The sequence below is a fragment of the Phalangium opilio genome, unplaced genomic scaffold (genome assembly GCF_054372755.1).
Source record: "Phalangium opilio isolate 3A_F unplaced genomic scaffold, DU_Popi_V2 ptg000009l_1, whole genome shotgun sequence".
Lineage (NCBI taxonomy): Eukaryota > Metazoa > Arthropoda > Arachnida > Opiliones > Phalangiidae > Phalangium > Phalangium opilio.
This window is the reverse complement of record NW_028324146.1, coordinates 92,571-111,245: the sequence shown is the minus strand read 5'-3', so window position 1 is coordinate 111,245 and position 18,675 is coordinate 92,571. Positions and strand designations below refer to the sequence as shown.

The 18,675-nt window shown below is 37.3% G+C and overlaps 1 protein-coding gene across 4 annotated transcripts in view; it reads left to right on the top strand.

The window, feature by feature from the left end:
• Window positions 1-18,675, top strand: part of tmod (tropomodulin) — a 28,917-nt gene continuing 10,242 nt past the window's right edge. Inside the window, exons 1-3 of one of the 4 annotated variants that reach the window (XM_089844910.1) lie at window positions 1-183; window positions 13,446-13,546; window positions 17,198-17,288. In XM_089844910.1, coding sequence (XP_089701036.1) covers window positions 17,277-17,288 — 12 coding nt within the window. In that variant the 5' untranslated portion in view covers window positions 1-183; window positions 13,446-13,546; window positions 17,198-17,276. The remainder of the gene's footprint in view (window positions 184-13,445; window positions 13,547-17,197; window positions 17,289-18,675) is intronic. The other 3 variants (XM_089844909.1, XM_089844912.1, XM_089844911.1) reach the window with 3 other exon arrangements.

Sequence of the window (18,675 nt, the reverse complement as noted above, 5' to 3'; positions counted from 1 at the left end):
AAGCTGCGGCAGTGTACTTCCGACTAGCCGTTTTGTTGTGCAAGGAGGAAGGGCGGGTGATTGTGTGTGTTGGATTAAAGGACGAAATTACAGCGCGAAGAAACTGTGTACGATTAATCGGTGTACAAAGTAGTGACAAACACCGGACCGGACCGGGTATTCCCTCGTTTATCACCTAAACAGGTACGTTATTTCATTTAATACATTTAAAATTGGGCCTCGGCATCAAGATTGGGGTACTCTAACGGAACGGCGCCGCGTCCCAGGCTCAGTCTGGCTTAGTTAAGCCTCGGTCTTACCCTGTTTGGTCACGGCGAGAGCCGGGAAGGCCGCCGCGGCTGCTGAGTAGAGACTTCCTTAGTTACTTCCCTAATGCAGAAATGAATTTGCTGACTTTGCTCAAGATGGCTTTGCTTTTGACGAAAAATAGAACCTCTTCTTTCTTTCTATATTAGAGATTCGTATTTTAAGATTCCCCTCAAGAGTCTCGCTCGACTCGCATTTTCTTGAAGGGAAAAAAAATCCCGCCTTAATAAGATTCGCTTCCGAAACTTTGGGTTGGTTGGTTGGTTGCTGGGAATAAGCTTAAAGTTTTATAGCAACCAAGGCCTAAGAATTTTTTCTCCAAAGCGAAGCCAAAGCCAAGTAATAAATAAATTGCCTCCAAGGTGAAGGGAGATAGGCTGTTTTTCTTTGAATGAGTGAAGAAATGAGTCAAAATGTTTGGCTGCTTTTGTTATTACAGTATCTCGTTCTAGTTTAATTTAACAAGTTGCTAATTAGATGGTTAGGGTATGAAGTAGGCCTAATTATATTTTCCTTTAAAGTATAACTGTGAAACAATTAAGGGTAGGATTGCACTTTACGTGACCCATCCAACTAACAATGGTTTCTAGTTAATTGGACCATGAGGAGTCCGAAAAAAATAGTTAAAAAATTATCTGGCCGCCGCAAGTTGGTCAAAAAAATTTTTGAAAATTTTAAAATCCATGCACTTACCGCCATTGAAGTCGCTATCCGCTTAACGCATTCTGCACTCAATCTGGCAAAAGAAAGCCGAGGCGACTCTAAAAAATTGACGGACTCGCGCCGGAGTTATAGCTATGGAATTTTTAAGCTTACGGAAACCGTTTATTTCTGATAAAAGGACGGATATATAAATGCGAGAAAAACTGAAATGTTGGTGAAAATCGTTGAATTTTTTGGGAATTAGATAATTGATAACGGTAAATTTTGGAAAAAGCCGTCAAATTATTCGGGAATAGTTTTTCTTAAATGTGTCAAATCCTTGGTAAATTTGATTTTTTGTAAAAAAAAATTGAAATAAAAGGCATAGAGCTATTGCAACAGGCATAGAGCTATTGCAACTATGTTTTAGAAAAGGTGTCAAATTATAGGGAAATTAGAAAATGTCAACGTCAATATTTCAGAAAAGGAGTCTAGTTTTTTGCAACTATATTTTGGGAAAGGCGCCAAATTATTGAGAAAGTACCAAATATCAATATCAATATTTTGGAAAAGGCGTCAATTTATTTCAACAATATTTGGGAAAAGGCGACAAATTATTGGGCAGTTAGCAAATGTCAACATCAATATTTTAGAAAAGGTATCAAGTTATTTCAAATATATTTTGGAAAAGGCGTTAATTTATTTCAACTACACTTTGGAAAAGGCGTCAATTTATTTCAACTATATTTTGAAAAAGGCGTCAATTTATTTCAAGAATATTTTTGAAAAGACGTCAATTTATTTCAACAATATTTTGGAAAAGGCGTCAATTTATTTCAAAAATATTTTGGAAAAGGTGTCAATTTATTTCAACAATATTCTGGAAAAGGCGTCAATTTATTTCAACAATATTTTGGAAAAGGCGTCAATTTATTTCAAGAATATTTTGGAAAAGGCGTCAATTTCAACAACATTTTGGAAAAGGCGTCGATTTCAACAATATTTTGGAAAAGGCGTCAATTTATTTCAACAATATTTTAGAAAAGGCGTCTAGTTATTTCAGCAATATTTTGGAAAAGGCGTCAATTTCAACAATATTTTGGAAAAGGCGTCTAGTTATTTCAGCAATATTTTGGAAAAGGCGTCAATTTCAACAACATTTTGGAAAAGGCGTCAAATTCAACAATATTTTGGAAAAGGCGTCAATTTCAACAACATTTTGGAAAAGGCGTCAAATTCAACAATATTTTGGAAAAGGCGTCTAGTTATTTCAGCAATATTTTGGAAAAGGCGTCAATTTCAACAACATTTTGGAAAAGGCGTCAAATTCAACAATATTTTGGAAAAGGCGTCAAATTCAACAATATTTTGGAAAAGGCGTCAAATTCAACAATATTTTGGAAAAGGCGTCTAGTTATTTCAGCAATATTTTGGAAAAGGCGTCAATTTCAACAACATTTTGGAAAAGGCGTCAAATTCAACAATATTTTGGAAAAGGCGTCAATTTCAACAACATTTTGGAAAAGGCGTCAAATTCAACAATAATTTGGAAAAGGCGTCAATTTATTTCAACAATAATTTGGAAAAGGCGTCAATTTATTTCAACAATAATTTGGAAAAGGCGTCAATTTATTTCAACAATATTTTAGAAAAGGCGTCTAGTTATTTCAGCTATATTTTGGAAAAGGCGTTAATTTATTTCAACTACACTTTGGAAAAGGCGTCAATTTATTTCAACTATATTTTGAAAAAGGCGTCAATTTATTTCAAGAATATTTTTGAAAAGACGTCAATTTATTTCAACAATATTTTGGAAAAGGCGTCAATTTATTTCAAAAATATTTTGGAAAAGGTGTCAATTTATTTCAACAATATTCTGGAAAAGGCGTCAATTTATTTCAACAATATTTTGGAAAAGGCGTCAATTTATATCAAGAATATTTTGGAAAAGGCGTCAATTTCAACATTTTGGAAAAGGCGTCGATTTCAACAATATTTTGGAAAAGGCGTCAATTTATTTCAACAATATTTTAGAAAAGGCGTCTAGTTATTTCAGCAATATTTTGGAAAAGGCGTCAATTTCAACAATATTTTGGAAAAGGCGTCAATTTATTTCAACAATAATTTGGAAAAGGCGCCAATTTATTTCAACAATATTTTAGAAAAGGCGTCTAGTTATTTCAGCAATATTTTGGAAAAGGCGTCAATTTCAACAACATTTTGGAAAAGGCGTCAAATTCAACAATATTTTGGAAAAGGCGTCAATTTCAACAACATTTTGGAAAAGGCGTCAAATTCAACAATATTTTGGAAAAAGCATCTAGTTATTTCAGCAATATTTTGGAAAAGGCGTCAATTTCAACAACATTTTGGAAAAGGCGTCAAATTCAACAATATTTTGGAAAAGGCGTCAATTTCAACAACATTTTGGAAAAGGCGTCAAATTCAACAATATTTTGGAAAAGGCGTCAATTTATTTCAACAATATTTTGGAAAAGGCGTCAATTTATTTCAACAATAATTTGGAAAAGGCGTCAATTTATTTCAACAATAATTTGGAAAAGGCGTCAATTTATTTCAACAATATTTTAGAAAAAGCGTCTAGTTATTTCAGCTATATTTTGGAAAAGGCGTTAATTTATTTCAACTACACTTTGGAAAAGGCGTCAATTTATTTCAACTATATTTTGAAAAAGGCGTCAATTTATTTCAAGAATATTTTTGAAAAGACGTCAATTTATTTCAACAATATTTTGGAAAAGGCGTCAATTTATTTCAACTATATTTTGAAAAAGGCGTCAATTTATTTCAAGAATATTTTTGAAAAGACGTCAATTTATTTCAACAATATTTTGGAAAAGACGTCAATTTATTTCAAAAATATTTTGGAAAAGGTGTCAATTTATTTCAGCTATATTTTGGAAAAGGCGTTAATTTATTTCAACTACACTTTGGAAAAGGCGTCAATTTATTTCAACTATATTTTGAAAAAGGCGTCAATTTATTTCAAGAATATTTTTGAAAAGACGTCAGTTTATTTCAACAATATTTTGGAAAAGGCGTCAATTTATTTCAAAAATATTTTGGAAAAGGTGTCAATTTATTTCAACAATATTCTGGAAAAGGCGTCAATTTATTTCAACAATATTTTGGAAAAGGCGTCAATTTATTTCAACAATATTTTGGAAAAGGCGTCAATTTATTTCAAGAATATTTTGGAAAAGGCGTCAATTTATTTCAAGAATATTTTGGAAAAGGCGTCAATTTCAACAACATTTTGGAAAAGGCGTCGATTTCAACAATATTTTGGAAAAGGCGTCAATTTATTTCAACAATATTTTAGAAAAGGCGTCTAGTTATTTCAGCAATATTTTGGAAAAGGCGTCAATTTCAACAATATTTTGGAAAAGGCGTCAATTTATTTCAACAATAATTTGGAAAAGGCGCCAATTTATTTCAACAATATTTTAGAAAAGGCGTCTAGTTATTTCAGCAATATTTTGGAAAAGGCGTCAATTTCAACAACATTTTGGAAAAGGCGTCAAATTCAACAATATTTTGGAAAAGGCGTCAATTTATTTCAACAATAATTTGGAAAAGGCGTCAATTTATTTCAACAATAATTTGGAAAAGGCGCCAATTTATTTCAACAATATTTTAGAAAAGGCGTCTAGTTATTTCAGCAATATTTTGGAAAAGGCGTCAATTTCAACAACATTTTGGAAAAGGCGTCAAATTCAACAATATTTTGGAAAAGGCGTCAATTTCAACAACATTTTGGAAAAGGCGTCAAATTCAACAATATTTTGGAAAAGGCGTCTAGTTATTTCAGCAATATTTTGGAAAAGGCGTCAATTTCAACAACATTTTGGAAAAGGCGTCAAATTCAACAATATTTTGGAAAAGGCGTCAATTTCAACAACATTTTGGAAAAGGCGTCAAATTCAACAATATTTTGGAAAAGGCGTCAATTTATTTCAACAATAATTTGGAAAAGGCGTCAATTTATTTCAACAATATTTTAGAAAAGGCGTCTAGTTATTTCAGCTATATTTTGGAAAAGGCGACAAACTATTGGTCAATTAACAAACGTCAACATCAATATTTTGGAAAGAGTGCCTATTTTTCGGCAATTTGATAAATGTAAACACCATTTCCAAAATATCGTCCTTTACATTTACCAAACTCAGGAATAATTTGACGCCTTTTCCAAAATTTTGTCCTTCACATTTATCAAATACAGGGATAATTTGACACCTTTTCCAAAATATCGTCCTTCACATTTATCAAATTCAGGAATAATTTGCCACCTTTTCCAAAATATTGTCCTTCACATTTATCAAATTCAGGAATAATTTGCCCCCTTTTTCAAAATACCGTCCTTCACATTTATCAAATTCAGGAATAATTTGACACCTTTTCCAAAATATTGTCCTTTACATTTACCAAATTCCCGAATAATATAACACCTTTTCCAAAATACCGACCTTCACATTTGTCAAATTCCCGAATAATATGACACCTTTTCCAAAATATTGTCCTTCACATTTATCAAATTCAGGAATAATTTGCCACCTTTTCCAAAATATTGTCCTTCACATTTATCAAATTCAGGAATAATTTGCCACCTTTTCAAATTATCGTCCTTCACATTTGTCAAATTACCAAATAATTTGACACCTATTCCAAAATATCGTCCTTCACATTTATCAAATTCCCAAATAATATGACACCTTTTCCAAAATATCGTCCTTCAGATTTGTCAAATTTGCAAAAAATTCAACGATTTTCACCAACATTTCAGTTTTTCTCGCATTTATATATCCGTCCTTTTATCAGAAATAAACGGTTTCCGTAAGCTTAAAAATTCCATAGCTATAACTCCGGCGCGAGTCCGTCAATTTTTTAGAGTCGCCTCGGCTTTCTTTTGCCAGATTGAGTGCAGAATGCGTTAAGCGGATAGCGACTTCAATGGCGGTAAGTGCATGGATTTTAAAATTTTCAAAAATTTTTTTGACCAACTTGCGGCGGCCAGATAATTTTTTAACTATTTTTTTCGGACTCCTCATGGTCCAATTAACTAGAAACCATTGTTAGTTGGATGGGTCACGTAAAGTGCAATCCTACCCAATTAAGAGTAGTAAAGTAGAAATGCCAATGTATCCTAGGCCTTGAACATTTCCTAGAAAAAAAGACCGAGATTCTTGAGGTATATTAGTGCCAGAGTTGAAGTGATTTAATTATGTATTAATTAATTAGTGAACTCCAAGGATGTAAAAATTAACTAAATGGGAAATAGTTTTAACTGAGGTTTTTGGTCATAACTTGTCAGGGATTTAAAGTTTTGTTCTAAAAAGTCAGGGACCCCGTTTGGTATATCAATTATCAAACCATGCTTCCAGCAATGCTAAATATGGGTCAGGTGTGACGAAGTGGACTCTGGTAAAGATCTTAAAATGGTCGGGAATATTGGCAAAATTTGGTACTTGGGATAATCTAGAAAAGTCAGGGATTTTCAATTGAAAAATTTCGCCCCAACCCTGTCGTTAGATCTATGCGTAACACTGCTCGTTTACGTCTGCCATCGGGCTACAACATATAAAAAAATGTCTTCAACAGTTCCTGATGTAATGTTGTCAAAAAAAATGTTCGCGACTGAGACTCCGCCCTCCCCCGCATCCCCCTTTTGAGGGTTAGTGAACGCAGCCGGTAACAGTCCTGGCTTGTCTATTGCCAAAAGTAGCTTAGTTGGCCCAACTTAAAACTATAGAGTAGTGGCACTCCATGTTAACTACGCATAGAGCTTAATACACTCAAAGGCAAGTAGGTGCCATTACTCTATACTTAGAGATGTGAAATTACCGTCATTTTTAAAAACAGTAATTTAACGGGTAATTTACCGGTAAATTACCTATTGAAATTACCGATAAATTACCGATTGAAATTACCGGTAAATTACCGATTGAAATTACCGATAAATTACCGATTGAAATTACCGGTAAATTACCGATTGAAATTACCGGTAAATTACCGATTGAAATTACCGATAAATTACCGATTGAAATTACCGATTGAAATTACCGATTGAAATTACCGATTGAAATTACCGATAAATTACCGATTGAAATTACCGATAAATTACCGATTGAAATTACCGATAAATTACCGATTGAAATTACCGATAAATTATCGATAAATTACCGATTGAAATTACCGATAAATTACCGATTGAAATTACCGATAAATTACCGGGTAATTTTCCGATGAATTACCGTTAATTTATCGGGTAATTTCAATCGGTAATTTACCGATAAATTACCGGTAAATTACCGATTGAAATTTTGAAATTACAAAAATTACCGTAATTTATGGTATTTTATGTTTTAACAGGCTTATTACCACGGTAATTTTGTGATTTACCGGTAAATTACAATAGTAAAATTACGGTAAGATATAAATCGGTAATTTACGCGGTATTTAGTAAATTACCGGTAATTTACGGACGGTAAATTACCGACTCACATCTCCAGGCTCTCTCGACCAATGTTAGGGAGTAGTGAATAAATTGGCCATAATCGGAGCCTCCGAAATGAACTAGGCCCGTGCGTGTCAAATTTTACGTAGGGAAATATCCAGTTTGTTAAAGGGAGGGTGAAGTAGAAAAACAAGTGATTTTTTATCAATTCTTCTACTAATTACAAGACCAGTTTGCATAGTCAAACATTCAGGAAATACTTCCGAATGATTTTAAAATTCAAATTAGGTTCAGATTTTAAGGATAATTTGAAATAAGCCCCTCCGACCAATCAGGTAACGCCCTGCCTTTTTATTAACAAAATTCTCGTGGCACGTTCCATGTCTCGCGCCACGATTGTCACGTCGCGCGCCTAATTTTATCAAATCTCGTGATAAATTTCATTCAACACGGAACGTGCCACGAGAATTTTGTTAATAAAAAGGCAGGGCGTTACCTGATTGGTCGGAGGGGCTTATTTCAAATTATCCTCAAAATCTGAACCTAATTGTAATTTTAAAATCATTCGGAAATTGTATTTCCTGAATGTTTCACTATGCAGACTGGTCTTATAATTAGAAGAAGAATTGATAAAAAAAATCACTTGATTTTCTACTTCACCCTCCCTTTAAGGAGTAGTGAATAAATTATCCATAATTAACTCGAATTATTTCAATTTGGAATTCGCGAGGTAAAATTCGTCATACGTAATTTTACGATTAGTGTAGCTCCTCCCACAAAACCCGCCTGGATTAGTTTAGAAATAGCTACGAAAGGACCCTACAGACTGTAGGCTACAGGGTTCATACAAACCTGGAAAAATCAGGGAAAACCTGGAAATAAATGGTTGACAAAAACCTCATGGAAAACTCAGGGAAATTTATAATTTAGAATTTTTAGTAAAATTCAGGGAAATCAGGGAAATTTGCGTCAAACAGGGGCCGAGTAATTAATACCCTCCATAGGATTAACATTACGCTATATTTTGCAGGCTTATAACTCTGGTTCTACTAGAGATACGGGGATGTCCTTTTGAGTATGTTATAGTCCTATTTGTCCCCCATCCAACCATACTAAAAACTTGGGGATCGAGTAAAAAGGGGCCGAGTAATTAAGCAAAATGTTCGTGATAGGATTAACATTACACTATATTTGGAGGCTCATAACTCTGGTTCTACTGGAGATACGGGGATGCCCTTTGAGTATGTTATAGTCATATTTGTCCCCCATCTAACCGTACTTAGGGCTACGACAAATAGGGGCCGAGGAATTAAGCAAAACGTAAACAAACATACCCCCCTCCATAGGATTAACATTACACTATACTTTGGAGGCTCGTAACTCTTGTTCTATTAGAGATACGGGGATGCCCTTTGAGTATGTTATAACCCTAATTGTCCCCTTTCCTACAGTACTAAAAACGTGGGATTTCGACAAACAGGGGCCGAGTAATTAAGCAAAATGTTCGTGAACATATCCCCCTCCATAGGATTAACATTACAATATACTTTGGAGGCTCATAACTCTGGTTATATTTGAGATACGGGGATGTCCTTTGAGTATGTTATGGTCCTATTTGCCCGCCATCCAACGATACTAAAGACGTGGGGTTTCGTCAAACAGGGCCGGAGTAATTAAGCAAATTGTTCGTGAACATACCCGAACATACCCTCCATAGGATTAACATTACACTATACTTTGGAGGCTCATAACTCTGATTATATTAGAGATACGGGGATGTCCAGGCTTTGATTATGTAAGAGTCATATTTGCCTCCACCCCCCTCCTTCGTTAACATTTGCTCCATAGGATACTCCATATACGGGGGGAAAAACCTGGAAAATTCAGGGAAGTATATGGGGAAAAACCTCATGGAAATCTCAGGGAAATTTGTTTTCCAAAAGTTGTATGAACCCTGACCTTAGCTGACAGCGTTTTAGGTCCTCCGCCCAATGCGAATCAGTACGCGCGTACATGGTACATTGACTAGTATAGAGTGCTGTCAGAAGCGCCGGTGTGACGTCACCCATGCTGTTTTCCCATGGAGTGCTGTCAGTTGTGACGTCAGATCCAAGGTTAATCGTCACGAGTCTGCCTTTAGCAATGGGCGGCCATGACAGTTACCGTTTTTTCTTTATGGGAAAACAGCGTGGGTGACGTCACACCGGCGCTTCTGACAGCATAGAGTGCTGTCAGTTGTGACGTCAGATCCAAGGTTAATCGTCACGAGTCTGCCTGCCCTTTAGCAATGGGCGGCCATGACAGTTACCGTTTTTTCTTTATGGGAACACCGGCGCTTCTGACAGCACTCTATAAAGAAAAAACGGTAACTGTCATGGCCGCCCATTGCTAAAGGGCAGGCAGACTCGTGACGATTAACCTTGGATCTGACGTCACAACTGACAGCACTCTATAGGGGATTAGGCGCCTTTAATTTCTTGATAAAGTCGATGGTGTATTTTTGGCGCCACTGAATAAGAATTACAAAGTGTGATATACTCAAGGGGTCGGTCATTCGTGAAATCCCGTACGCTACCCGTGAAATCCAATTTAAGAAATCCGAAATCAATGCTGATTTCGAAATCAAAAAAAAAATCCAAAATCAGCAACGAAATCAAATAAAAAATCCGAAATCAGCAACGAATTCACAAAATCAGTAAAAAAAATCACAAAATCAGAAGCAAAATCAACAAAGAAATCACGAAATCAGAAGCGAAATCACAAAATCAGAAGCAAAATCAACAAAGAAATCACGAAATCAGAAGCGAAATCACAAAATCAGAAGCAAAATCAACAAAGAAATCACGAAATCAGAAGCGAAATCACAAAATCAGAAGCAAAATCAACATAAAAATCACGAAATCAGAAGCGAAATCACAAAATCAGTAAAGAAATCACGAAATCAGTAAAAAAATCACAAAATCAGTAAAGAAATCATAAAATCAGTAAAGAAATCATAAAATCAGTAAAGAAATCACGAAATCAGACGCAAAATCAGTAAAGAAATCGTGAAATCCATTACAAAATTCACGAAATCCAAAATCAAAAGAAATCACAAAATCCGACGAAATCACGGTGAAATCTCAAAATCCGAGGAAATCACGCGAAAAACCTAAAAATCAAACGAAATCAAGGGAAATATCGCAAAATCAGTCGAAATCACGGGAAAAATAGCAGAATCCAACGGAATCACGGGGAAAATATCAAAATTCGATGAAAACCATTGGATTTTATCGAATTCTGAAATCAAACAAAATCCGATGAAATCAAATGAAATCAAATTGGATTTCGAAATCCCGTACACTTTTTCCTAAACGTCCGACCCCTCGGATATACTAATTTTGGGAAGTTTTGAAGAGAGGCAAGTTGCCAGCTCGGCAATTTTTTATCTTTTATTTCTTGGTAACCAAAGATCAGTTTTTGCGTCTTTTCGTTGTCACTCAATCATTGACCTTGGCTTGTTTAACGCCACAAGCTGAACCTGACTTAAGGTCTTCTTGTTGTTGGATTCAAGCCTGACACTTAGAATGCGCTTTAATCGAGGGGTCGGTCATTCGTGAAATCCAATTTAAGAAATCCGAAATCAAGGCTGATTCTGAAATCAGTAAACGAATCGCGAAATCGGTAAACGAATCGCGAAATCAGTAAAGAAATCGCAGAATTGGTAAAGAAATCGCGAAATCAGTAGAGAAATCGCGAAATCAGTAAAGAAATCGCGAAATCAGTAAAGAAATTGCGAAATCAGGAAAGAAATTGCGAAATCAGTAAAGAAATTACGAAATCAGTAAAGAAATTACGAAATCGGTAAAGAAATTACGAAATCGGTAAAGAAATTACGAAATCGGTAAAGAAATTACGAAATCGGTAAAGAAATTACGAAATCAGTAAAGAAATCGCGAAATCAATAAAGAAATCGTGAAATCAGTAACGAAATCGCGAAATCGGTAACGAAATCGCAAAATTGGTAACGAAATCGCAAAATCGGTAACGAAATCGCAGAATCGGTAAAGAAATTGCAAAATCAGTAAAGAAATCGCAGAATTGGTAAAGAAATTACAAAATCAGTAAAGAAATCGCAAAATCAATAAAGAAAGCTCGAAATCAGCTACAAAAAGCTCGAAATCGGTAAAGAAATCGCAAAATCAATAAAGAAATCGTGAAATCAGTAACGAAATCGCGAAATCAGTAAAGAAATCGCAAAATCAGTAAAGAAATCGCAAAATCAGTTAAAATAAATCGCAAAATCAGTTAAAATAAATTGCAAAATTTTGAAATCCGATGAAATCAAATGAAATCCGACGAAATCAAATTGGATTTCGAAATCACGTACACTTTTTCGAAAACGTCCGACCCCTCGGCTTTAATTGAAGTGTAAAAGTGACTAGCGCTTTTAAAAATAGTCAGCGAATAGTAGTTTAATAATAACAAAATTAAGTTATTTGAAAGTTGAATTTACGCATTTTCTATTGACGCGTAGCGATTTGAGGGCGCCGGGTCAAAGGGCGTATTCCATTTACCCCCTCTGAGATCGCCGCCCGCGACTGCCTTTATTAGAACATGAGAACGCCACGATCGTTCCCAGACAGATTCCTCTCTATATTTTAGTATTATTTCCGGAGCTGAATTAATATTAGTTTTTTCTCGGGTAAATGGATAACGGAAATCCGAGCGCGAGTTCATTTAAATCTACCAAAGGAAGACTCAAAATTTTTCAGAGCACACCCGGAGCGCCCTAGACGAGGGATCGGAAGTTTTGGAAAAAGTGTACGGGATTTCGAAATCCAATTTGATTTCGTCGGATTTCGTCCGATTTCATTTGATTTTGTGATTTTTTTTACATATTTGATGATTTCGTTATTGATTTGGGATTTTTTAAAGGCCGACTTCCAGCAGCGAAAAGGGTTCTAGCGAACTGAAAACCGAGCATCGTGACTAACAATGAAGCGACCGTTCTGATTTTCGAATCCCCACTGGGGCAAAAGTTGAAAGGATTCTCGCTAACTGAAAGCCGTGCAATGTGGTTCTAGCGAACTGAAGATGGGCAATAGAAATCGTGTATCTTCAGTTAGCGAGAACCCTTCCATCTTTTGACCCAGTGGGGCTTCGAAAATCGGCACGGTCACTACTCCATTGTTAGTCTCGATGCTCGGTTTTCAGTTCGCTAGAACTCTTTTCGCTGCTGGAAGTCGGCCTTTAAGTTGGATTTCGCGGGTAGAGTACGGGATTTCACGAATGACCGACCCCTCGGCCCTAGAGAATTAAATGGAATACGCAAATGACGTCGCTAATGTTGCTTTAGACTTCGGAAGATAAATGTTATCGAAAGTCTGAAAATTCCAGTACCTGAATTTTTAAAAAGGAACTTTTATAATTAACTATAATTTTGGTTAAAATCGCCAAAAATCCTATAAAATCCTATAATTTTGAAATTTGGGCGAATTCTAAGCAAACCATCGGTTAAACCAGGATTCGGGTCTAAAAAATATCAAGAAATGGGGATGGTTTCCCTCGTATTGTAGCTTAACTAGTTAAAAATAGCTCAGTATATTATGGTTCTGATAACAAAATTAACGTTCAGTGTGCACCACCATTCATTTTATTGTCCTATATAATTCTATTTGTCACAGCCCTAAGTTTTTAGTATGGTTGGATGGGGGACAAATAGGACTATGACCTACTCAAAGGACATCCCCGTATCCCTAACTGAACCAGAGTTATGAGCCTCCAAGGGTAGTGTAATGTTAATCCTATTGAGGGAATGTTCACGAACATTTTTTTTTAATTACTCGGCCTTTGTTTGCACTACTGGTTCTTTCAAAAAAATAAAAATTAATATTTTAGTGTCCTATATAATCCTATAATTCTGGAAAAACGTCCTATAAAATCCTATAGTTTCATGAAAAAATCCTATAATTCCTATAAATATTTTCAAAATTCGGCTGGGGGCCCTGGTATAATTTTAAGTGCTTTTTTTCTATTTTAGAAATTTTCGCCTACTGTGGATTTACAATAGAAATCAATCAAAAAAAAAAAAAGTCCGGGTGTACTGATTGCTTCTCTATATAAAATTGGCGACAGTTATTGGTAGGCTTTAGATTATCGTGTCAATTGGCAGCAATCTTTAAAATTAGCCTTATTCCTGATCAGCGCCACCTACCCATAGCGGCGACTTTGAGAACTACTGTAAGCGGCAAGCCAATCAGATGACGCTAAAATCTGGTGACGTCACTGACCGGGCACTCTCGGGGTCTTACCAAAAATGACGTCACCAGATTTTAGCGACATCTGGTTGGCTTGCCGCTTACAGTAGTTCTCAAAGTCGCCGCTATGGGTAGGTGGCGCTGATCAGGAATAAGCTACGCTAATTGGAATAATTAACGCTTAGCCTAAAATTTTCGCTTTTTAACTTTGTAACACGCTTGATGCGTAAGCCTAAAACAAGCAGCTTTTGGATTTTGTTTTTATTGCAATTTTCTGGAGACTAGATTTTTTTTCTATACTCTAACCTGACTTACATACTGTATTACTTGCGGGTAAGATTATCTAAACAGCCAGGGATAAATTTAATTTTACAAGTAGGAATGGAAAACGGAACGGTTAGTATGTACTCGAGTCTGACTCATAGACCACCCAGTATAGGGAGCTACAACTGGCTAGGGGGAAGAGATAGTCTGACGTCATGCAGCCCCCCTCTGGTTGGCATTTTTGCGCGTAGAACAGCGTGGGAAATAAGGCGGTGGCACAGGGCAAATGACCAGTTTAAAAATTGCCCGGACCAGTTTAAAAATTGCCCGGACCAGTTTAAAAATTGCCCGGACCAGTTTAAAAATTGCCCGGACCAGCTTAAAAATTGCTTGGACCAGTTTAAAAATTGCCCGGACCAGTTTAAAAATGGCCCGGACCAGTTTAAAAATAGCCTGGACCAGTTTAAAAATTAAATTCGAGGGGGGTCAGTGGTCCACTTGACCACTAAGAAAATTCAAGGGTTTCCAGAGTCCAGACATTAGCTAATATATTGTAATTATCCACTTCTTAAATTTAGCAGACGACGCGCTCTGGTCAGTGGTCATGGACCAGTTTATTTATTCCAGGCCAGAGGGGAAGGGTCGCTGGCCCAATGGCCAGTTTAAAAAAATCCTTATTTCCCACCCTGGCGTAGAATACTGTTTCCAATCGTTAGGGGGGATGAAACTCCAGTAAGAGATAGAAGGGTGTGACGTTTCAGGGACAGAACTGTTAGCTCCCTATAGAGCCCCTACCTCCAACGCGTAATGTAACGAAAATTTTAAATTATCTTATTGGCTCATCACTTAAACTACGTTTTGATGACGTTGCTGACGCGGACGGCGAAAAATGTGTAGTTCCTTTTTACCTCTGTCGCTATGACCCTCCCGCCTCTTTTTTCAGACCCCCCCCCCCCCCGTCACGGGGAAGAAGGTCCGGGACCAGGGTGGGAAATGAGGAATTTTTTTAAATTGGAAATTGGGCTAGCGACCCCTCTGGCCTGGAATAAATAAACTGGTCCATGACCATTGACCAGGGCGCGTCGTCTGCTAAACTAAAGAAGTGGGTAATTAAATAGTTGAGATTGTCTGGACTCGGGTTACCCTTGAATTTTCTTAGTGGTCCACTGACCCCCCTCCGATTTAATTTTTAAACTGGTCCAGGCAATTTTTAAACTTGTCAATTGCCCTGTGCCACCGCCTTATTTCCCACGCTGAACGGGACTTAGACGCGCGCACAGATAACTCTGTTCTCCATTCCTACTTCTAAAATTAAATCTATCCCTGATACAGCCATATTCGTTGCGACGCGAGATCAAAAGTACATAGATAAAGACAAAAAGTATACTTCACTGAAGCTTGCTCGCGCGCCTTGTAATATGAGAAGCCCCGCCCCCAACTCCTTTACCATCGGAATAGTGTCGACCCCCCTCTGCGTATGACTACCTTCACGACCGTAGCACTCGTGAATTGGCACCCTGAGTAGCAGACGCTAGCTCAAGTGCCAAGATTTAAGGTTTGGATCGCCAGCACAGGGTGGGAAATAAGAATTTTTTTAAACTGGACATTGGGCCAGCGACCCCCCTGGCCTGGAGTAAATAAACTGGTCCATGACCACTGACCAGGGCGCGTCGTCTGCTAAATTTAAGAAGTGGATAATTAAAATATTATAATTTTAATGTGTGGACTCTGGAAACCCTTGAATTTTCTTAGTGGTCCTGTGGACCACTGACCCCCCTCCGATTTAAGTTTTAAACTGGTCCAGGCAATTTTTAAACTCGTCATTGCCCTGTGCCACCGCCTTATTTCCCACGCTGCGCCAGCATCAGGTACAACTTTCTGTAAACCTTTGACCTCAAAGCTCTTTTCTCATTGGATGCTTCGTGTAGGGGTTGAGACACTGAACGAAATATACTTTTTCTTCTATCTATGAACTTATGGTCTTAAACGCCGCGTATTCGCTGTACACTTTTAGTATCAACAGAGCGCGTCACCCTCTAGGGGTTTTTTTTTTCTACTGTCTTGTGTCTCGCGATACTGAGGGTTGCCAACACCCTTTTTTACATTGGAAATGGTCTATTATTAAGCCAAATATTTCCACGCCAATTATTGCCTAAAGGCTAGTTTTCACTGAGCAAAAACTCCGCGCAAAAAGTGAAAGATGACAGGTCCCTGAACCCCCTGACGTTTATCAGAAGTGAGATGAGACCAGAAGTACTGAGCTAACCAAATTCTTCACTCAGCGAAAGTGAATATTCTTGATAACCCAAGAACGGTTGGCCCTCTGGTAGCGGTTTCTGAATTTCCCCTCTCCAATAGGTGAGACGCTCGCGGTGGTAGACGGGGGCCGAACTAGATTCAAGGAGCCGGGTCCGTGTTCCGCGGCTTTAGGTTGAGGGGAAGGGGGTAGGAGATGTTTTTGGAACTCGACCAATTTTTTTCTCTCTAGTGTAGGCGCGTGGGAAGCGGTGGCATAAAATCAGAGAGAATTTAGAAGGGGAGTAGAAGGGGCGGTTTGTAATGTAGCGCAACGTCGTCTGCCAAACGTTATCTAGGCAGGTCGATTTCCGGTATGATGCGTTTGTAACAGCAGGGAGAAAGGGAGATGCCGCGTGAATAGCGCGAGGTGTCTCTCTTTTGGGTGGGGGAAGTAAATTTCCCAGCCTACGGGGGTAGTATCGCCCGGGCTACCGCGAGCTCTACTGCGCAAAATCCAAATTTTTTATCTCTCGTGATGTCACTTCGCGCATGCTCAATAATCCACCGAATGACCCAAGGTAAAGAGAGAGAGAACATGGTATATCATACCCCCGTTTTCAACCCCTTCCCGCTAGATACGAGTTCTGTTAGCATTAGGCGGCTTCTCCCTTTCTCCCTGGTAACAGAGAGATTTTAGAACACGTGACCGGAAACTCGCTTACCCCAAAAAGCTCAACGCGACATCTTGTTTGGGCGTCATCACGTTTAATAGAGTCAAAGGGGGGGCCTTCCACTCCCCTTCTAAATTCTCTCTGATAAAATCTGCTCAAATTTGTTCACTAGTGCCAGGATCTACTATCAATGCTAGAGCCCTTCACTTCCAGTCTCATCTCACTTCCGGTAAAACTTCGAAGTTCGAAGCCTTTTCCGTGTGACAATAGAACTAACCAGGCTTACCATTTTGGGTTTAGGCTTGGAATTGTTTTCTGAGGATTCTCGTGTATTAGGCCTAATTAATTTCATTCCCTTTCAGTTTTAAAACAATACTGCCCCGTTAAGTAAAAACTTTGACAGTGCCAAGCACGGGTGATCAAAATTTCAAAAAACTCAAAATGAATTACACAGTAAGTATCAGGTAGTCGTTGTTGTGTGAGAAAAAAACGTCACGATTACCCTTAAATTTTACCGGAATTAAAATTCCGTGTAAAATTAAAAACACCACTGTCAAAAGTCGAATGCGAAACATTAAATCCCCTTGTTCCCCTTGTTAAGCATGATTTTTTATTTTTTCTGGAAAAAGTCGCTGTTAAAGGGATTCTTAATTGTTCTATCAAGTATTTTTACTAGCAGACTTTGACCTACAAATTACTAGGGGTGTGCGAATGCCACTTTTTGGGCATCGAACCGGTTATCGAATACTAAAAAATTTTCCTTATCAAATACCGAATCGAATAGTTTATTCCAAATCGAATACCGAATCGAATAGTTTATTCCAAATCGAATACCGAATCGAATAGTTTATTCCAAATCGAATACCGAATCGAATAGTTTATTCCAAATCGAATACCGAATCGAAAAGTTTATTCCAAATCGAATACCGAATCGAAAAGTTTATTCCAAATCGAATACCGAATCGAATAGTTTATTCCAAATCGAATACCGAATCGAATAGTTTATTCCAAATCGAATACCGAATCGAATAGTTTATTCCAAATCGAATACCGAATCGAATAGTTTATTCCAAATCGAATACCGAATCGAATAGTTTATTCCAAATCGAATACCGAATCGAATAGTTTATTCCAAATCGAATACCGAATCGAATAGTTTATTCCAAATCGAATACCGAATCGAATAGTTTATTCCAAATCGAATACCGAATAGTTGGGCCTTGGTAAATTTTTTCCTTCCCGATTAATCGCGAATAGTTAAGCCTAGTAACCGTGAATATTTAACCCTAATATTCGCGAATACTAGGGCAACTATTCGCGGTTAATCGGGTAGTAACCCTAATATTCGCCAATAAAATTACAAAGCAAGGAGAAGAACATTTAGAAGCTCCTAAATTTCAAAATACCTCTCCTCATTGGTGGTCAAGTATTTCTTAAAATTTTCCTATGCACTTGCTGGTAGTTTTTGATGGGAGACAAATAAAATTGGGATGATATTTTTCAAATAAGGTGGGTCTCTCTAGTGCCGAGGACCTGAATTTATGGTAGTCGAACTTTAACCGAATTGTCAGTTCGGTATTCGGTATTCGTATCGAATAGTGAAAATAGGCTTGTCGAACTTTAACCGAATAGTCAGTTCGGTATTCGATATTCGTATCGAATAGTGAAAATAGGCTTGTCGAACTTTAACCGAATAGCCAGTTCGGTATTCGATATTCGTATCGAATAGTGAAAATAGGCTTGTCGAACTTTAACCGAAGAGTCAGTTCGGTATTCGATATTCGTATCGAATAGTGAAAATAGGCTTGTCGAACTTTAAAACCGAATAGTCAGTTCGGTA